The sequence below is a fragment of the Pelodiscus sinensis genome, chromosome 11 (assembly GCF_052426305.1).
Source record: "Pelodiscus sinensis isolate ZL-2025 chromosome 11, ASM5242630v1, whole genome shotgun sequence".
In the NCBI taxonomy this organism is placed as follows: domain Eukaryota; kingdom Metazoa; phylum Chordata; order Testudines; family Trionychidae; genus Pelodiscus; species Pelodiscus sinensis.
Genome location: NC_143062.1, coordinates 34383546 through 34405594, shown reverse-complemented (window position 1 = coordinate 34405594; position 22049 = coordinate 34383546). Strand labels below are relative to the sequence as shown.

The 22049-nt window shown below is 40.4% G+C and overlaps 1 protein-coding gene across 2 annotated transcripts in view; it reads left to right on the top strand.

Moving 5' to 3' along the window:
• Positions 1–22049, top strand: part of GRM7 (glutamate metabotropic receptor 7) — a 629590-nt gene that overhangs the window by 404762 nt on the left and 202779 nt on the right. For both annotated transcript variants that reach the window (XM_075938705.2, XM_089781232.1), the window contains exon 7: positions 9199–9338. In XM_075938705.2, coding sequence (XP_075794820.1) covers positions 9199–9338 — 140 coding nt within the window. The remainder of the gene's footprint in view (positions 1–9198; positions 9339–22049) is intronic.

Below are 22049 nucleotides of genomic sequence, written 5' to 3'. Positions count from 1 at the left end.
CCTAGGAAGTTGCTGGCAATGCTGCACAGCTTCCAGCTCCAGCGCCAGCCATGGTCTGGAGAGACATCCCCACAGTTTCTAAGTGTACAAAGGCCCAGGAAAGATCCACACAGTGTACCCGCACCAAGCCCTGGCTCTGAAGCTCCCATTGGCCAGGAATCACAACCAAAGGGAGCTGTGGGGGTGATGCCTGAGGACACGAGCAGCATGTGGAGCCTCCCTGACTCCCTGTTTAGGAGCTGCAGGGACCTGTCATTCAATACCTAAGGTAGCTCCCATGTCCTAACCCTTCCCCCCGTCCCAGCCCTGAGCCCCTTCCTGCACCCCAAACTCCTTAGCCCTAGCTCAGAGCCCCTCCTGCACCCCTAACTCCTCATTCCCAGACCTGCCCCAGAGCCCACATTCCTAGCTAGAGCCTTCACCTCTTCTCATTCCCCAAACGATTATACACACGATTGGAATGTTTGTATGGAAGGGTACAGCTTGCTCAGGAAGGATAGACAAGGGGAAAAGGGAGGAGGTGTTGCCTTATACATTAAAAATGAACACACTTGGAGTGAGGTGGAGATGGACATAGGAGATGGAAGTGGATGAGGCTTTTTTTAAACAACTAACAAAATCATCCAAAGCCCAAGTGGTGATGGGGGACTTCAACTATCCAGATATATGTTGGGAAAATAACACTGCAGGGCACAGACTATCCAATAAGTTCTTGGACTGCATTGGAGGTAACTTTTTATTTCAGAAGTTTGAAAAAGCTACCGGGGGGAAGCTGTTCTAGATTTCATCCTAACAAATAGGGAGGAACTGGTTGAGAATTTGAAAGTGGAAGGCAGCTTGGGTGAAAGCGATCATGAAATCATAGAGTTCACAATTCTAAGGAAGGGTAGAAGTCAGAACAGCAAAATAGAGACAATGGATTTCAGGAAGGCAGATTTTGGTAAGTTCAGAGAGCTGATAGGTAAGGTCCCATGGGAATTGAGACTGAGGGGAAAAACAACTGAAGAGAGTTGGCAGTTTTTCAAAGGGACATTGTTAAGGGCCCAAAAGCAAGCTATTCCAATGTGTCGGAAAGATAGAAAATACGGCAAAAGACCACCTTGGTTTAGCCACGAGATCTTGCATGATCTAAAAATAGGAGTCATATAAAAAATGAAAAGTAGGACAAATGACAAAGGATGAATATAGGAAAACAGCACAGGAATGTAGGGGCTAGATTAGAAAGGCAAAGGCACAGAATGAGCTCAAACTAGCTATGGGAATAAAGGGAAACAAGAAGACTTTTTATAAATACATTAGAAGCAAGAGGAAGACCAAGGAGAGGGTAGGCCCACTGGTCAGTGAGGAGGGAGAAACAGTAACAGGAAACTTGGAAATGGCAGAGATGCTCAATGACTTCTTTGTTTCGGTCTTCACTGAGAAGTCTGTGGGAAAGCCTAACATAGTGAATGCTAGTGGGAAGGGGGGATGTTTTAGAAGGTAAAATAAAAAAAGAACAAGTCAAAAATCACCTAGAAAAGTTAGATGCCTGCAAGTCACCAAGGCCTGATGAAATGCATCCTAGAATACTCAAGGAGCTGATAGAGGAGGTATCTGAGCCTCTAGCTATCATCTTTGGAAAATCATGGGAGACAGGAGAGATTCCAGAAGACTGGAAAAGGGCAAATATAGTGCCCATTTATAAAAAGGGAAATAAGAACAACCCAGGAAACTACAGACCAGTTAATTTAACTTCTGTGCCAGAGAAGATAATGGAGCAAGTAATTAAGGAAATCATCTGTAAACACTTGGAAAGTGGCAAGGTGATAGGTAACAGCCAGCATGGATTTGTAAAGAACAAATTATGTCAAACCAATCTGATAGCTTTCTTTAATAGTATAACGAGTCTTGTGGATAAGGGAGACGCAGTGGATGTGGTATACCTAGACTTTAGTAAGGCGTTTGATATGGTCTCGCATGATATTCTTATCAATACAACTTAGATGGGGATACTATAAGGAGGGTGCATAACTGGCTGGATAACCGCACTCAGAGAATAGTTATTAATGGTTCACAATCCTGCTGGAAAGGCATAACAAGTGGGGTTCCGCAGGGGTCTGTTCTGGGACCGGCTCTGTTCAATATCTTCATCAACGATTTAGATATTGGTATAGAAAGTACACGTATTAAGTTTGCAGATGATACCAAGCTGAGAGGGGTTGCCACTAATCTGGAGGATAGGGTCATAATTCAAAATGACCTGGACAAATTGGAGAAATGGTCTGAGGTAAATAGGATGAAGTTTAATACAGACAAATGCAAAGTGCTCCACTTAGGAAGCGACTGTCTGGGAAGGGTTATGGCAGAAAAGGATCTAGGGGTTATAGTGGACCACAAGTTGAATATGAGTAAGCAGTGTGATGCTGTTACAAAGAAAGCAAACATGATTCTGGGATGCATTAACAGGTGTGTTGTGAGCAAGACACGAGAAGTAATTCTTCTGTGTTGGTTAGGCCTCAGTTGGAGTATTGTGTCCAGTTCTGGGCACCGCATTTCAAGAAAGATGTGGAGAAATTGGAGAGGGTCCAGAGAAGACCAACGAGAATGATTAAAGATCTAGAGAACATGACCTATGAGGGAAGACTGAAGGAATTGGGCTTGTTTAGTTTAGAAAAGAGAAGACTGAGGGGGGACATGATAGTAGTTTTCAGGTATCTAAAAGGGTGTCATAAGGAGGAGGGAGAAAACTTGTTCATCTTGGCCTCTGGGAATAGAACAAGAAGCAATGGGCTTAAACTGCAGCATTGGAGGTTTAGATTGGAAATTAGGAAAAAGTTCCTCACTGTCAGGGTAGCCAAACACTGGAATAAATTGCCCAGGGAGGTTAAATATCTCTGGAGATATTTAAGAGTAGGTTAGATAAATGTCTATCAGGGATGATCTAGACAGTATTTGGTCCTGCCATGAGGGCAGGGGATTGGACTCGATGACCTCTCAAGGTCCCTTCCAGTCCTAGTATTCTATGATTCTATGAAACCCTGCTCCAGAACTGAGTCCCCTCACACACTCCGGATCCCACAACCCCAGCTGGAACCCTCACTTCTCCCGCACTCCAACTCCTTACCCCAGCCTGGTGAAAGTGAACGAGGGGAAGGAGGGATGGAGTGAGGGGGTAGGGCCTCAGGGAAGAGTCAGAGTGGGAAGTGGAGTCTTGGGGAATGGGTAGGGTGAGGGTGGGAGACACAGATGTTCATTTTGTTCCATTAGAAAGTGGACAACCCTAAAAATTCTGCTCTCTCATTTTTTTACAAGACTTGTAATGAGAATAGAAAATAGCACGGCATGAATCCATAATAGAGGTCCAACTTAAATGTATACCCTGACACCGTGAAAGAGAAAAAAATGTGTATCCTATTCTCATGCATTTAAGCCTATGATCTTGTGATCCAATCTTATTTTATATATAGGTATGCAAACAGATCTCCTTATAACCATGCAGCTGAAATCACCTTGCCTGTGCATGCTTTGGGGATTTCTCCCCCTTACAAAGACCATGACATTCATAAAGACAGAGCTCAAGCAATACTTTAATGAATAAAGACTGTGGCTGTATAGTCGGAGTACAGTGTGAATTCTAACGTTTCACAGTGTTGACAATAATTTTTTTAAAATTGCAGAGGCAATAAGATTCTGAATATTAAACTTGTGATGCAAAATGTCTGTGTTTTCCCCCTCCCCTCCACAATGGCCTGAAAAAATGATGGATTCTTTTTATATGAATCGCAGCTGCTCCTCAGAATTGCAGTGACTGTGAGTCATAAAAAGGCATCTTAGCTTGTCACACTTAACAAGACTCTGACCCTTCTCCAATTGCACTTTTTTTCCTGATGAGTTTTTTGTGGTGATTAAGAGACACAAATCCTGAAAAATCCAATACATTTTGTCTTTGCAGTGAGATTTTTCATGAGAAGGGGCATCATGTGCTGTATGTTGGGAATGTATGTTACTTATTCGTTGAGAACAGATGGATTAATATTTTATAACACCACTGAATGAGCAGGCAGCATCAGGGAAGAGCATTATACTAGGCTGTCTGGTGGGACTGTGGAGTATTACAGTTCTTAATGAAAAAAAAAAGATTTATGTCAGCCTGAATCCTCATGAAAATCTCCCCCCTCCCTGTTATAAGAAGAATGAAAATAATAAATAGCCCCAGTTATGAAAATATTAGTAATATAGTTTAGCCTGCAGGTTTCCCATTGCCGCTTCTCATTGTTTGTTAGAGACTGCATAGATAAACAGAGCACAGACTATAATGGTGGAGCAACTTTAAACAGGCACATGAAAGAGTTAGACCCTCGCAATCAAATGGTGGGCATTTGTGCCAAAGCATGCAATCAGCTCCTCACTGGGACCGAATATGGAGTAAGGACTGTAGGATTTGAACTTAGTAAGCAAACCTTTTGGTTTATAATCCTGCTACTCTGTTTTTAAAAAAGACAGACAACTTAGAAATCCTCTGCATGAATTATACCCTGAAATGAACATAGCTATGTGCAATTCCTAACTCAAAATAGCTTCTTCCACCCAAAAGCCTTTTCACTTCCTTTTGGTGTGTGGGTAGATTTCCAGATGAAGTAAATTTAAGCTCATGAATGAGAGCAAGCCTCGTAAAAACAGCAAATATTAACTATGCTGCTAATTATGAATTGTTAATATACATTCAGACTGGCAGTGCATACATATTAATATCGAAACACTTTTAAAATTATCCTGTTGAACTTAACTTAGAATGTAACACATGATGATTCTGGAGAGAGAACCACTCTGGATAGGGTGAGTGAGCTGCCTAGAGGATGCATGGAAGAACTATTCATTTAGAGGCCAGGAGTAGGCCTCCCTGACCAGACTCAGAAAGCACATGCGCTTACTGATGTATAATCACATACTTGAGCTTTCTTGAACAGCAGTACTTTCACAAATCCCAGTGCACCAGTAGCAGTTACTTCTCCTGTGGAGTAGCTGTGATATTTTAGAACTGCATTAACAAGCTACATGAAGGAAGCCATTTGCAGTGCACAACAAGAAGTCGTATTGATCCTACAAAACCCAGAAATAGTGCTTCATTTTCTTGAGCACTAGCTACTGGCACTTGATCTAGTTAACTATTTACACATTCAAAGGCACGTCTCTTATCGTGCGTGCTTGTGACAATATATTTCCTCACTATGAAAGCTGTCCACCATCACCAGGAATAAGCAGCCAAACTTTCCAGTTAGGTTTAGCAGCCCAGGAATGACAAGTGGTTCTCTGTCCCCTTTTTCCCTAACACATTCTCTCTGCAGCAGATGTCACTTGGCCTTAATCATTTATAGATTCCATGTGATAATTAGATATCATACTACAGCTTGACCCTCTCTAGGTCCAAAACTCTTTAGTCCAGAAACATACATTGTCCAGAATGATTTTAATTAAGGCAGTCCCCGAGTTACGCGGATCCGCCTTACATCGGATCCGCAGTTATGAACGGGGCTTTTCTCGCCCCGGAGGATGGGAGCAGCGGGACGCCCAGATGTGCCGTGGTCCGCCTCCCCCGTCCTCCGGGGCGAGAAAAGCTGCTCCCCATCTCCCTAGTCTGCAGGGAGATGGGGAGCAAAGCCTTGGAGCACGCCCGCAGCGGAACAGCCCGGGTGCGCTTGAGCTGTCCCCTGCGGGCGTGCTCCGCGGCTTTGCTCCCCGTCTCCCGACCAGCAGACCAGGGAGCTGCTCTGCCCCAGGCGTCCCCAAGTCAGCCGCTGCTGAAACTGACCAGCGGCTGACTACAGGAAGCCCGAGCCAGAGTTGCTCTGACCTAGGCTTCCTGGAATCAGCCGCTGATCAGTTTCAGCAGCAGCTGACTTGGGGACGCCTGGGTTTCTTAAGTTGAAACTGTATGTAAATCAGAACTGGTGTCAAGATTCAGCAGCGATTGAAACTGATCAGTTTCAGCAGCGGCTGACGCCAGTTCTGACTTACATACAGATTCAACTTAAGAACAAACCTACAGTCCCTATCTTGTACGTAACCCGGGGACTGCCTGTAGCCAGATGTCCACTTTTCATGGACAAGTTTCCCACAGTCCCATAAAGTTTGTTTACCAGTCCTAGCTCTCTCTGTTCTGTGCTATTATTTAGTTCTAATTTACCCCTAAATGTCCTCTAACAGCCCTGCAAGCAGTGGAGGTATTGGTAACACTGCTAGACAATATTGATCTCCCGCAGTCCGGAAAATGTTCTGGTTCAGAACCGGTCAGGTCTCGAGGGTGCCAGACTAGAGAAGTTCGACCTGCAATCTGTAGATATGAAATAACAAGGCTCTCTATGTTCATAGGGCAATTTTTTAATCTAGACTCTGTTAGAGGAACACACCAAGTTTATTCTACATCTCTTTAGAAGGGGGAAACTTGACGTTTTATGCATGAAGATGTATGTTTGGGAGTAATATCTATGATCTGCATTACTGCCTAATTTATGGAACAGGTCCTCAGGTGGTTTACATTTACAGAGGATAACCAGATAGCACATGTGAAAAATTGGGATGGGGATAGGCATGAAATAGACGCCTCTGTAAGACAAAGACCTGAAGATCAAGACTGTCCAATGAAATTGGGACATCCAATCACCCTAAATTTACACCACATCAACATCTGACTCCTAGTATATAGAAACACCCCATTTTGTGTGTGTGTCACTGTCATTTATTTGATTGGGACACAGGGATAAATCCACTAATATTGATGTGAATTACAGCAAGCCAGATTGGACACTTGTGCTCTGAATAGCGTTCTTTTATGTCAGCTGCAATAACATGTAGCTTGGCTAATCATATAAACTCTTTTAAAAGTCTTGATTAGCTAAATCCCATTTACCATTTGTGCTGACTTTCAGAAGGAATCTAGGAATTAGCACTTTATTCATTTAAAAATCTTTCCCCACTATACAGATATTCTGGCTGCACAAATCCATAAAACAGCAGTTAGATATCTACTTAGTATCTATAAGGAGTCAGAGACAAGAGATTCTGTGGAAGATTCTCTGTACCAGACTTTGAACTTAATCAGTGTCTGCTCTCAGAGACACTGCAATATAGACATGAAATAATTTACCAGGTTAAAGAATTTGGAAACTATGCAAATTCACACCTTCAAACCTTCTTTCACTCACTGAAATTCAGTGAAGAATAGGAATCATGACGAAAACCGTAATCTTAAAGTTCAGTGCTACAATTGAATAGATTTTTCATGCCCTTCCCCCCAAGCAATGTAGCTAGAAGATTCTTTTCAACAGAGATATACTAATGATCTTCTATTTTGACACAATATTGCTGTACCTCACAGAAATCTATTTTAATGTATCTTGAAACACTTGTGGTCCTTTTCATTTAGCTCTATCTGAAAATATTCAATTTCTTTGAATACTCATTTTAAAAAGTAGTCATACAGCCTTACAATGCTAACTGAGCTGCAAATTCTCTAGTTGGAATTCCTCTTTTCATAATAGCATCTCTAATGTAATAATTATGTATTAGAATTCAGTGCCTCTCTGTCATATAACATATTTGTGTTTATTTTTCTCCCTTATTCTAACCGGTCTTGTTTGGATGTGCTATGAGGTTTAGGTGTTGGGGACTACCACCTGCTAAAAGGCACCTGGATAGAAGAAAGGCAGCATAGGCATATATAGGAAGTCCAAGCCAAGGAAAGGCTACATTAAATACCCAGTTCTGATCAAAAGCTCCCAAAGTATTGTTCCCATGAACCAGCTTGGCATGTGTGGCCAGACTCTGGCTATAGCTACACTGTAGCCTTCTTCACAAAAAGCTTATGCAAATGAAGCATGGCATGGAATATCACCATGCTTCATTTGCATAATTAATTATCAACTGCTTTTGTGCAAGAGGCTTTTGTACAAAAAGGAGCTATGTAGACAGCTCCTTTTTGCCCCCAAACCTCCTCTTGTGCAGGAGCCATTCTGCTTCACTTTTTCAGCCATCTACAGAGCTCCTTTTTGCACAAAAGCAGCTGCTAATTAATTATGCAAACGAAGCACGGCGATATTCCACGTCACGCTTCATTTGCATAAGCTTTTCCGGAAGAAGGCTACAGTGTAGCCGTAGCCTCTGGGATATTCTGCACATATGACACATCCAGGCAAGCAATACTTGGGGAAGGCACTCAGCTACTTTAGCAGCTTGAGGCATTGTTAAATGTATTACACTCAGGGTCTTGACACATCTGGGCAAGGTAGTTCTGAGATGCTTAGCTCTGCTGCTATCACTTCATTGCCTTCTTCACATCTCTCTACCTAGAACGCATCACAAAAACCAGCCAGAATCAGGCGCTATATTGTTCATGAATAAGTTATCATATGGCAGATATCAATGTCCTAGAATCTAAGTCTGTGAGTAGTGTAGCTGGAGCCGACATACCTTAGTTCAAATTTCCGCAGGATCCCCACTGCTAGAGGTCGATGGAAGAAACTCTCCCATTGACTTCCCTTACTCCTTGTGACTCAGTGGAGTACTTGAGTCTACAGGGAGGTGATCAGTGCTTGATTTAGCAGGTCCTTACTAGTCCCACTAAATCAAACCCCAGGAGATCGATCTCTGCAGCATCAGTCTTCCAGTAAGTGGTGACAAGGCTTAAATGAAGCAGCATACAGGGAGAGGAATAGTTTTCCTAGAGTGTCCTGTGTTCTGTGCTGATTGCTGGAATAAGAACATATTGTGGAGGAGGAAGCTATTTCTGGATGCCAGTCAAGATTCACTAAACCTGGGCTGTCTTCTGATGGCAGTATCTCTCAGAAGCAGATGGCACATTTTCAGGGGGAAAAATATCATTTAGAGGCTCCATTCACAGGACTACTGTTCACTAAAGAACTCCCTCAGGAGTGGGGAGGGGGGGAGAATAGGGAGGGAAGCCCATCTGATATTTCATGATATGAAGCAAGGCTCGTGTAGTTTTGCTTTACTTTTGCTTTTCAGCTAGTGGGTATGAGCCATGATTATTAATCACAGAAAGAGGGATAGGATTATGGCATATGTCCTACAGCATCTGTTTAAACTGCTGTGATGATGGATGGCCTCTGCCTGAGCTCTGATGCCAGTCTAAAGCTTTTAGCCATGACAAAATAAATAAAACAAGCCTTGTAAAGCTTTGGCTGGTTTTGCTTCCTTCCTCAGGCAGTGCTGGCACTCCAGTGATGTTTAATAAAAATGGTGATGCACCGGGGCGCTATGACATCTTTCAGTTCCACACAACAAACACCACCACTCCAGGCTACCACCTGATAGGCCAGTGGACCGATGACCTGCAGCTCAATGTGAGTCCTGTTTACTCTTTACTTGCTCACTTTCATCGACATGCTGTTATTAGATTGACTTTTGTCACCAACAAGGAGCTAGAATAGGGGACTGCCCTTAATGTTTTTGTATAATATCTTCTTTCGTGCTATATGCAGTTTGTACTTGCCTAGAACCCTAGCTTTACTGAGTTATATGTAGTTCTAATGGCTGTAGAGTTTGTTTGTTTGTTTGTTTGTTTGTTTGTTTGTTTATTTGCTCATCAGAGCTCTCTAGCCACTAACTGGGACAGTGGCTTTTTCTCAGTAATGCATAGATGCTGGAAACCTCTGGTATTTCATCTTCAGAATTGAAAATTGGTCTAAGTGTCTCCAGTTTGGTGCAAAAGAAATGGATGGAGTGTGGGAGAGAGGGAGGATTTATTTGAGTGGCTGTCATTTCCCAGGGGTTATTTTTATGCACTTAGCAGTGAGGCAGCCCTTTCATAAAGAAGTGTAGCTAAAAGCTAAGGCAATCAAATGTTCCCTGTTATTCTTGACATTGTCCATGTGAAAGAAGGAATATGGTTAGTATTTCCTCTGAAAAGCAAATTTAATTCATTTGCGGCATCTGAACCTTAACATTTTTCATTATAAACTAAAGGCCAGTCCGAATACAAACAAAGAAAAAGAACACCTGTCCCTTGACCTGCAGAAGAGGTCTAGCGCATCTGTGCCTGACAGGGGAGTTGGTAGGGTTAAAGCCATTCTTTGCTTTAAAATGCTCAGATACTATGGTGATAAAAGGTATTTACACTTAGCAGGTGGAAATACTGTAATTTGGAAATGTAATTTAATCTAATATCTTTTCTCTGCACTTCATTTTTAATGTAGTCCATGTCTTAACCAAAAAAAAAAAAAAAAAAAATTAAGAAGTGTGAGGAACGAATGGTCATTCTTTGCACAATATTGTGCTTCCTCTTAAATTCCATACTCATTATGGGACATGACGTGTTTTATGAGCATTTCTCAAGCTGCTGTTTTATTTAAAGCACACTGCCATATTAATTTGCAAGTTATGATATTTTTTCAGCCAAAATATCAATTTTATTAACAAAATACTATAAACTACTCATCCTAACCTATTATAATTGAAATAAAAAATTAATGGTGCCTTTGCCGTTCTGCAACAATTGTTTTCAGAGTTTCCACAGAAAGAACTTTTCCCCTGGCCTTGGGCTTGGGTAGAGTGTGTTTCATTAGTAGATATATTTACTAGACCAACTTCAGTTCTAACTGCCGTGTGTCCAACAGGCCAAATACATCCAGGAATTATCACTGGTTTTCTCGTCCTTTGTGAAACTTTTCTAGAACTTGTTAACTTTTCTACCTTCAAAAGTGGCTATGAGTTTTCTAGCCAAAGGGACCATATTGCTGGCTGCTTTTTAACAGGTTCCAAGAGAAATTGCCCAATCATGTAATTTGCCTCGTAGGTTTATTATGTGGATGACTTCCTGGACGTATACCTATTTCTCTATTTATATCAGCCTTACAACTCGCAAAAGAAGAAAATGGGAGAGGAAGGATGTTATAGTGAGTGAGGGCTGGCTTTGGACTCAGGAGACCCGGTGTTCCTGTGTGACCTTGGGAAGTCTTGTAGGCTCTCTAGGCCTCAGTTTCCCATCTGTAAAACTGGGAAAATGGCACCACCCTATCTCATAAGTCTGTTTTATTGTGCACAAGGCACCAGACAATTCAGTAATGGGAACATGTGCTAACTTGTTTGGTTTTAGGGGTGTGTGAATGAATAAGTATTGCTATGAATAAGTAAAATATGTGTTTTTTCCCTCCCCCCCCCCCGCCCCCAATAAAGGATGAGAAAATAGATTTTGGTGTTAAATTTTCATAGCAGTACAGCAAGGGTGATGTATGCTCAGTTATATTGAAGAGGACAAAATACAATTTAGTATTGCATTCAATTTTTTTAGAGGGGTGAAGTTTTATCCTTGATACTTTGAGAACTCTAAAATATGTGTTAAAGTCCAAATAGTAAATCTTCTCTCCTTACATTATGGAGTTCTTTCAATCTTCTGAAGCACATCTGCATGGCCTGTCTGTTAGATAAACAGAGCAAGCCTTAAAGCATAATATTCGGGAGGCCTCTGAATGCTCTGTGTGTGCTTTTCTTTTTGTCATCATCTACTTACAAAGCCAGTGTTATGGAGTGTCTGGGATCCTCTGGGCATTTTTCTCAGGACTGGCTGCTTCAATGTATCTTCATATTATCTTTGATTTCACACTTCTAGCAGTGATGTTTGCAAAAGCAGGTCTCGAATTGGGCTGGGATGCTGTTCTGGCTCTTTTTGTTAGGAGGGGCAGAAGAGAGGTAATGCTGTTCTGGTGCTATCACTCCCTGGAAGTGTGTTCCCATACTACATTTTTTAGGATATGAGCACTGCTTTAAAGGCATATTACTTTGTTCTGCACATTCACAGTACCAGATTCTGAGCTCTGTTACAGTCTCTGATATCTTTTTGAGTCATTCTGAATTTATATAGTTGTCTATGACATCAGAATCTGACAAAAAGCAAGTGAAAAAAATATCTTGCAACTTTTTTGATGCAGAAGACCTTGGCCGTTAATTATGAATTTTTCACAGGGGGAGAAAGGGTAGTTTAATCACCAAATATCGTTATGGCGTGATTGTTTTTCTAACACCTAAAACAGCACTACCAAGGACATAAATCACAGTTTAGTGAATGTTCTGGCTGCATTTCATAGATCTCTAAGTGAAGATAAAATGAGCAGATGTCTAATTTTAAATGGACTGACCAATATGTCACTGAAAAATGCTGGTTCCCACATACACCCTGTAGTCAAGCAGAATTCTGATTACAGGAATATCAGCCTGCCTCCCACTAAAAGGTCCTGCAAGTACATCCTGCTTCCCACTGTTCCTTGAAGATTTTTAAAATCTCCTCCACCCCCATAGAGACCTCCCTCACACATATTCGATATATAATATTTATCCTTTCTCTTCTTCTGAGGGTTGAAATGCCTAATCCTAGATTTTAGACTCAGAAATCTGGCCAGCTTCATACCCATTCAAATGCAATATCTTGACTTACAGTTGGTGCCAAATTACTCACATTACAACTAATGTAATTAGACAATAAAACTGTTACATGGCAATGTTTATCATATGAAAACAGGTCTGTATTTCAGTTTGCTGATGTTGAGAGGACACTTGTGAATAGTATGAAATAATGCAGAGAGAAGGGCATCATTGCAAGGATCAGAAGTGTTGTGAATGTGTTTAACATTCAATGAATCAGAATTACGCTACAGATTGAACCTCTCTTGTCCAGCACCCTAAGGACTTGACCAGTTCCGAACCAGAGAATTTTCCAGACCATGGGAGAGTGAGGACTGGTGGCTGTAAACAAACTTTATGGGACCATGGGAAACTTGTACATAGCTATGAAAAGTGGATATCCAGCTAACTAAAATAATTTCAGACAATGGATGTTTCGGGTCCAGAGAGTTCTAGATTAGAGAGGTTCAACCTGTACAGTAAAATAGGATAGGTGGGTTGTCAGTGCATGAGTTGCAGTACACAGAGTATCACAAGTGTGTGTTACTAGTGGCTGTGATTTGTATACAGTTTAAATTCAAGGAAAGCCCATTGTTAAAACAACATGTTTCTTGATAGAATGCTGTATGGGTTGATAAATTTTTCCTATTGGTTATTTGCCATTCCCCCCCAAAAAGGAGGAGAGGATGGAAAATAGCAAGAAATTTTAGAAAAGCCACAGTTACTCTTCGAATAGTTCTTCCAGATGTTAATTTTATTATATTATTAAAAGCATTTTTTTATTTTTTCCATAAGAGATTCTCAGACATTTTGCACATTATAAGTACATTATACAGTGGGACATATCAACTCCAGAAAGGCAGGTTATCATCAGGCTTTTCATTAAGCCTCAGGCACTGTAATTTCAGATTCAATAACAATCTCTTTTATTTAACTATTGATTGTGTGGTTATCTGTTGTTGAGCCTGTTCTTATGTCATGGTCATTTTTAGGAATCATCCAAAGGGAACATGTTAACTGGAAAAAAATGTTTGGGGCATTTTAAATTTTTTAAATTTTGGTTTTAAACAAATTAACCTTTAACACAATATTTAAAGGTTAATTTATTTTGCAATAAATTCCTGTAAGGAAAGTTGAATTCTGTATAGTTAGAAAGCATGAGAAATGCAGATGATTATATATGGTACCAAGTCAGAAGGGGTTTCAAGTGCTTTAGAGGACAAGATTAAAATCCAAAATGACCTGGACAGCTAGAGAAAAGATCTGAAGTAAAATGGATGAAATTCAATAAGGATCAAATGCATAATTCAGTAAGGATCAGTTAGGAGGGAACAATCAGTTGCACACATGTAAAGTGGGAAATGACTTTCTACAAAAAAGCACTACAAAAAAGAATCTGGGAGTCATAGTGGATCACAAATGAAAGCCAACAGTGGAACAATTTTGCATTAAAAAAAAAAGTGAACATGTGGGGTGTATCTGCAGAAGTGTTGGAAAACAATATATGAGAAATAATTCTGTTCTATTCTGCACTGATTAGGCCTCAACTAGAGCACTGTGCTAGTACTGGGTGCCACATTTCAGGAAATAAATGGAAAAACTGGAGAAAGTCGAAAGAAGAGCAATAGAAAAGATTAAATTTCTATAAAGATGTATGGGGGGGAGGAATGAAATTATTGGATTTGTATAGTCAGGAGAAGAGAAGATTAACTGGAGTCATACTAACAGTTTTCAAATACACTAAATGTTACAAGCATAAGGGAGAAAAAATGTTGTTGACTTTGGAGGACATTAGGAAAAACTTCTTAACTGTCATGGTATTTAAACACTGGAATAAATTTCCTAAGGAGGTTGTGGAATTTCTGTCATTGGAGATTTTTAAGAGAAGGTTACATACACACGTCAGGGATGTTCTAGATAAAACTTAGTCCTGCTATGAGTACAGGGAGTGGTTAGAGTTTTCGCTTTATGTGTTCTCCCCAAACGCTGAACCTGCTCTGCTCAGACAACTGGCACAGCAAACCTTGCGTGAGATACCCAATGACCATAAAATCCATTAAGATATTAATGTACCTAGCCAAGTGTATTGTTGGTGAAGCATGATAAAGGCATCTGGCAGACTCTTCAAGGATACTACCACATGTATGCCCATGACAATGGATGCAGCTCAGTCAGTGGCAGGACTTTTCACTGCCCTCTTGGCTGGCCAAAGACACTGCCTCTGAGATACACCTTTATTCACCAATGCAAATAAGTTACACATTGCTCCTGACGTATCAGGATGCCACCCCCTAAAATTTTAGGATATCACACATTGCTTTGTCCATATTGCTTTGATCAAAACATTTCTATCCATCCAGACCTTATCCTTGAGAAGGAACAGCGTGTTCCTATTATTTTGGGAGAATCTGATTGGTATAGAAATGTTCTTCTACCACTCTTCTGCAGTGTGTTTCCATGAATATTCTTGTGTCTAATACTACTTAGAATCGGCAAGAACAGGGCTGATACTGCAGAAACACCCATTCCTATCAGCAAGGCTTGCCTCTTGCTCACTACTTAGCTTTTCTTTCTGTAGAAGCAAACTTTTGACTCCTTTAGCCCAGGCCTTAAGCCTCTACTACAAGGCCTTAAGTCTCAGGCCCTCTTTCTGCTATTCAGGGAAATGGATTAGAAGATCTCTCAAGGTCACTTCCAGTCCTGTAATTCTATGATTGACTGCACAGTGTTGGTCAAACACAGCTGATCTTTGTAACCACCACTTAAATATCTGGACAGTGAAGTGCTTGGGGGAGGAGGAGGTATAAACTCATCACTCCCTGAGAGAATTAGGAGTTTTCACTGGGCGTTTGATGGTGTTTGCCATTATAATTTTTTCATTATTACTAAGAATGTGTCTCTTACAGTATGGCTATACTGCATTAAAAAACACATGCAGGTCAGACAGATTTATTGGACCCTGGGGGGGAGAAGACTCTGGGCCATGCTGAAGGGGTGGGACATTGGGCAGAGGGTGTGAAGCCTCCCCCCAACAGCCCTTCAGTGCTACCCTGGCAGCAATTTAAAAGGCCTGGATCTCTAGCCACTGCAGCAACCAAGGTAGCAGCATCAGTGGTCAGGAGCCCTGAGCCCTTATAAATCACTGGACTTCAGGACAGACGCCCCGTTCCTATCCCCAGTCGGTGGTCCTGCATCTATGGCTGCCTCCTGTCAATTGACCGAGGCTCAGGCTTTGGGCTCTAAAATAGCAGTGTAGACATTCAGGCTTCATCTGGAGTCTAGGCTCTAGGAACCATCCCTATCACAGCATGTCCCTTACAGTCCAGGATTTAACTGTACAGGTCTCAATTTTCAGAGTTTCAGATTTGCCAAACCCCATCCAGATATCCAAGAATCTCACAATTCTTAACTTAAAACAACAACAACAACAAAATAACAAGGAAGAAGTGCCACAAACTCCAAAACTCCCATACCTGCAGTGGGGTTGATAGGGGAAGGATGGGAAGCAGCCTAGTAAATAGTTAGAGTATTAAAATGTGATTTGCACCAAATTTTAATCCAGGTACTAGAGAATTAATGAATTCTGAGACATATGAGATGAGTTAAATTAAAGTTCTGTTATGAAATCCTGTCTCTCGTTGAAGTCAATGGAAAAATTCCATTGACTCAAACGGAATCAGAATTTCACATCCAAGTGTGTACCTGTTTCCTGTTGGCTAGAAGTTCTTAGAATTACTGAGAAGAAAAGCTAGTTTTCTGCACCTTTGAACTCTGTCTTACTCTGGTTGAACATATGTCAATGGATAAGAGATCATAACACTGTGATCATAAAAGAGCTGTCCTGAAGAGGGTTTGATTGCTGCATTTGAACAATACGTTCCTCACGCTTTTCTTTCTTTCTTTAATAATGGCTAAGTATTTTGAACATGTAGATCCTGGGCTAGGGAGGAAGTATCATTTAGAATGGAACTCTACTAAAGAAATCCATTTGGTTTTATTCTATGGCTTAGTACCCAGGATCAGATATGTTTTTAATCTCATCACAGTACATTTAATTCCTTCTACAACTTGCCGTGTCACAGTATACATGACATTTTATTATAATCAAATTCATTTTTGTACTGGTGAGTAACAAAAGAGTTACAGAAAACTTACACATACATCATTGAAGAATAATATATTCTTTTAGCAGCTAACGTTTGTCAGTTTGTTGATCTAATTAACGCTTTACTTCTAGCCTGTTAGCACCTTTACAGGTTACCTCATTTGGTTTTAATTGCCTCCGTATTTCCAACTTGTCAAATGCACTCTTCCAGTTCAATATTATAGCTCATAAAGGTGCTACTGGGCATGACGGTATTGATCAGTCTTTGCATTGTATTCTTGGGAAGACCGAAGATGCTATATGCTGGCTCGATAAAGATGGATAGTGGAAAATATGCCATTCCACCCATTATTGCTTCTTTATAGAGTTCCTAAATTAGCCACACTGAAAAAATTTTCATTTCTAATGTACTAATAGTGGTTAAATTTTACCCTCTAACAAAAGTGATGGTCTCTCTCCAGTTCATTTGTTTTCAGAAAGATAATTTCTATAGTAAAGAGCCTCAAATCTACTATGTACAGCAATACAAGTATAAATAAATCTCTTCTGTTCTAGATAAATACTCTCAAATTGTAAATTGTTTAGTAACACTTTGATGGGCATAGCCTGAAATATGATTGCCACTAAATGGATCCATTTACATTCAGGAGTTAGCTGTGTGCTTAGAATTCCTTTATTTTTCAGAATCTCCTCCAGCAATCAGTGACAAATTGCCACACTCTTCCTACAACAGTGTTTGAAAGATTATTAGTACTTGTAATTATCAATATGGTTGTACAAACATGTGCGTCCCTATAAATCCTGGTTTTCATCATTTGTGGCCAAGTAAATCACCTCATGTTTATTAGTAGAATCCATGTTCTTTGAGGAAAATATTGAATTGCATTATTTTCTTCACTACAGGTTTGGGCAGTATTTTAGAGGAATGGGAAGATGAAAAGAAACTGGGTTTTCATTAAAAGCTATATGTATGTACTATAAAGTCTCACTGGTGTTAACACAAACAAGCATAGCTAATGACTTAAAGGTCAGCCTCTCTCCACACACACAAATGTTTGAAAGTGGTATACCTAGACTTTAGTAAGGCATTTGATATGGTCTTGCAGGATATTCTTATCAATAAACTATGGAAATACAATGTAGATGGGGCTGCTAAAGGTGGATGCAAAATTGGTTGGATAATCATTCTCAGAGAGTAGTTATTAATGATTCACAGTCATGCTGGAAGGGCATAACAAGTGGAGTTCTGCAATGGTCTGTTTTGGGACCGATTCTGTTCAATGTCTTCATCAATTATTTAGATATTAGCATAGAGAGTATGCTTATTAATTTTGCAGGTGGCACCAAGCTGGGAAGGTTGCAACTGCTTTGGAGGATAGGGTTATAATTCAATTGGAAAATTGGTCTAAGGTAAATAGGATGAAGTTTAATGAGGACAATTGCAAAGTACTCCACTTAGGAAAGAACAATCAGTTTCACACATACAGAATGGGAAGCATCTATCTGGGAAGAAGTACTACAGAAAAGGATCTAGGGATCATAATGGATCACAAGCTAAATATGAGTCAACAGTGTGACACTGTTGCAAAGAAAGCAAACATGATTCTCTGATGTATTAACAGGAATATTGCGAGCAAGACACGGGAAGTCATTTTTCCACTCTACTCTGCACTGATTAGGCCTCAGCTGGAGTATTGTTTCTAGTTCTGGGTACCAAATTTCAAGAAAGATGTGGAGAAATTGGAGAAGGTCTATAGAAGAGCAACAAAAATGAATAAAGATCTAGAAAACATGACCTATGAAGGAAGACTGAAAGAACTAGGCTTGCTTAGTTTAGAAAAGAGAAGACTGAGAGGGGACATGATAGTGGTTTTCAAGTATCTAAAAGGATGTTATAAGGAAGAGGGAAAAAAATTGTTCTCCTTGGCCTCTGAGGACAAGACAAGAAGCAATGGGCCCAAATTGCAGCTAAGGAGATTTAGGTTAGACATTAGGAAAAACTTCCTAACTGTCAGGATGATTGAACACTGGAATAAATTGCTTTGGGATGCTATGGAATCTCCATCGCTGGAGATATTTAAGAGCAGGTTGGACAGACATCTTTCAGGTATGATCTAGATAGTACTTGATCCTGCCGTGAGGGCAGGGGACTGGACTTCATGACTTTTCATGGTATTCTATGATTCTGTTAAATGTGGAAAGCAAAGGATAGTGAAGAGACTGAATCTCATCTGTGCAGAAGCTAAATAAAGACACCATCCAGAAGTGTTAATTCAAAGGGAATGATTGACAAAGGGAACTAGGTAACTTGCATAGTGCAATTCTGTTGCCCCCAAATAGAAATTCATAAAAGCTTTGCACTCATCTGTGCAGCTTATGCAAATCCTGTGTACTTCAACACCTACTGAATCTATTTGTGCTCAGATTAATCTGTTTCAGTGATGTAAACATCTCTGTTACTGAATTTGGAAATAAAATGTTATGCATATTAGGGCAATGAATAACATAATAAAAAGTCTAACCTTTTGGCAGGAGCCTGAATGTACCTGGCACTTTTGGAGAAATAACCAGAATAACAGTTATCTCTAAGCAAATAATTTGACTCAATATTGTTTGATACCTGGAGACATTTCCTCTGCATAAATAAATACATAAACACACAGAGATATACTTATACTCTCACACATATAAGTTTAGTTGATTTCTCTTTCTGTTTTACTTTGAATGGAGAAGATTCAGTGTGTCCAGAATCTCCAGAAAATGTTGTGGTCATCAACAATTCTTTACTGATGATGTACAAACTGAACTTTTTTGAAGTCGTGTGATTTTAGTCAAATTTGGGGAGAATTGTCATGGAAGCAAGAAGAGATACATAGGGCGGGGGGGGGGGGGGGAGACCACCTGCTAGATGTGAAATCTGTACTTCAAACCATGGAGGCCCAAAGTTTTCTTAAATGGCTGTATACATATTTTCAATTGTATATTTTTCCCTAACTTCATTCTCAGAAATAGCTGAACTATTTTAGCTGAAACTAAACTAAACTAAACTACACTACACTCACTGGGCATGGAAAATTTCAGCCCAAACCACTATAATTTGGAACAGATATAAACAACATAAAATAGTGTAATAATAGGTTAGAGCTAGATAATGTAAATTATGGGCTCACCTGTAATATACGTATGTATGCATACTATGTGTTTGTGCACAGACAAGTGTGTGCACACTTGTGTGCACACAAATATACATTCTTTACAAAGATGTGCATGCACGCACAATGGAGACTATTTTAGATCCTGCTATCAGTTTACAGCATCCAAGAAAGACTGCAAAATGATAGTTTCAAGGTTTCAACAAATTGGTTAAAAATTGATATTTTCCTTATTCATTTCAGTTACTGTCACTTAAATTGGCCTATGCACTGCCATTTCCTACTTATGTTACAGGTGGTACTACATTTGTGTTACAAGCTTTGAGTTTTAAGACTAAGATGAAAGGTTTTCATGATGTATGCATAATTAATATGTTTAAAATTAAGTCAATTCAGCAAATTAGGTCTGTTTAAAATTATTTCATATATTACGCATGACTAGGATCTTTTCTTTCTTCTAATATCAATGCAATATTGAAGGACTTCCATTAGTATAGCTTATGCTTTTCATTAAAAGTTACTGCAGTATAAAATCCTTCATAAAATCCATAGGCTCCCTCATATGTATTTAAATGTGGATTACTGGATAATGACATCTTTGGAGATGTAATTGTGTCCAGAGATATCTAGCATTAGGATAGATGGAAAATATACATAATTAGAAAAGGCTATGCACACTTCAGGTATGTTTTCTGAATCATTTTTCAGGAATATATGTCATAGCAAAACCATTTTTCTGATTGGGTAACTCTTTTCTGCGGCACAAAAATTGTGGAAAGGTATAAAAAGCTGGTTCATGGAAATGGCTAATGTATATGCCAGGGATGGGGAACTTCTGGCCCACAGGCTACATGCGCTTCCTCAGGGTTAGCTGCTGGTGGGCTGTAAGATGATTTGTTTGCTGAGCGTCTGCAGGCACAGAGCCCTGCAGTTCCCTGTGGGTGTGGTTCAACATTCCCAGCCAATGGGAATTGTGGGAAGTGGTGGACTGGCCTGCAGGTTCCCCACTCCTGGTATATGCATATGAAACTGATAGTGTTTATGATATAAATGACTGGAAATTTTAATTTCTCTTTCAATTAATTTCTTTCTTTCTTTCTTTCTTTCTTTCTTTCTTTCTTTCTTTCTTTCTTTCTTTCTTTCTTTCTTTCTTTCTTTCTTTCTTTCTTTCTTTCTTTCTTTCTTTCTTTCTTTCTTTCTTATTATATTGTCCATATGATGAGTTATAAATATTTGTTGTTTACATAGTCCTCACCTCCAATCTTGGAAACATTTCAAGGAAATATACCACTATTCATTGTGTACCTATACATACATATAAGCACAAAACAAACACAAAGCCTTAAAGTAATGGTCCAAAAATTAGATATTTATATAGCGGTGCTGCAGAGTTTAGAGCTATAAGAGTAGAATATTGGTGGCCTTGAGTAAATACTATCTTCAAGGGCTCAAAGTGGGAGTGTCAGTGTATCAAAAGAGAGCCTGGTTGTGTGCTATTTCTTGGTCATTTGGAAGCTTAAAATTTGTGAACCTCAGGGAAAAAAGTCTATTATCTTGACATTGCCAGTTCTACTTTTTTGACCTAACCAGTTCCAGTAAGCATCTAGAATTTGGGTGTTGCTGCAACCTTTTCAGTCTAACCTTTCACTGGCATTTGTCCTCAGTCATGTAAATTCCACAGTACTTAAAACCAACAGTCACGTAGGTTGATTGATGATTCGGTTTCAATGTTGAGTTCCCCAGCTTTTGTTAATTATATGACAGGTTTGATCTCTCAACACTGGGACTCCCTCATCCAGCAACATCCATGGTCCAGCAGGACCACGGTTGTTCCTGAACCGGGGAGTCCTAGCTGGGAGCCCCAGGGCAAGATGGTTGGTGGTTCAGAGCCCAGCACAGCTGGCACCAGCGCTGGAGCCCTGGAAGTGCAGCAGGAGCTGCGGCAGCTCCAGTAGCAGGGCCATGGATGTGGCAGTCATGACCACTGTGGTAGTGGGGATGGGGCCAGAGACACAGAAGCCACAGCAGCCCCGATAGCTGGGCCAGGGCAGAAGATGTGGCAGCCCTGATAGCAGGGCTGAGACTCAAGGGCACCATTTTGGGTGTGTAGGCTGATAAGCTGCTGTGGGCCTGGCTGCAATGGATTGCCCTGACCCCAGCAAGGGCACCATTTTGGGCATGTAGTGGGGTCAGCAGCCACGTACTCCAGGAAGTGGCTTGGCTTTTCATCCCATTCCCCGACGCTAAGGGAGTGAGGGGAAAGTTCTTGCATTCCATGCATTCCGCTCACACCTGGCTAGTGGAGGGAGCTCACCAGCCCAGTGTGACAGGAATGCACAGAATGAAAGCACTTTCCCCTCACTCCCTTAGCGTTGGGGAATGGGATGAAAAGCCAAGCCACT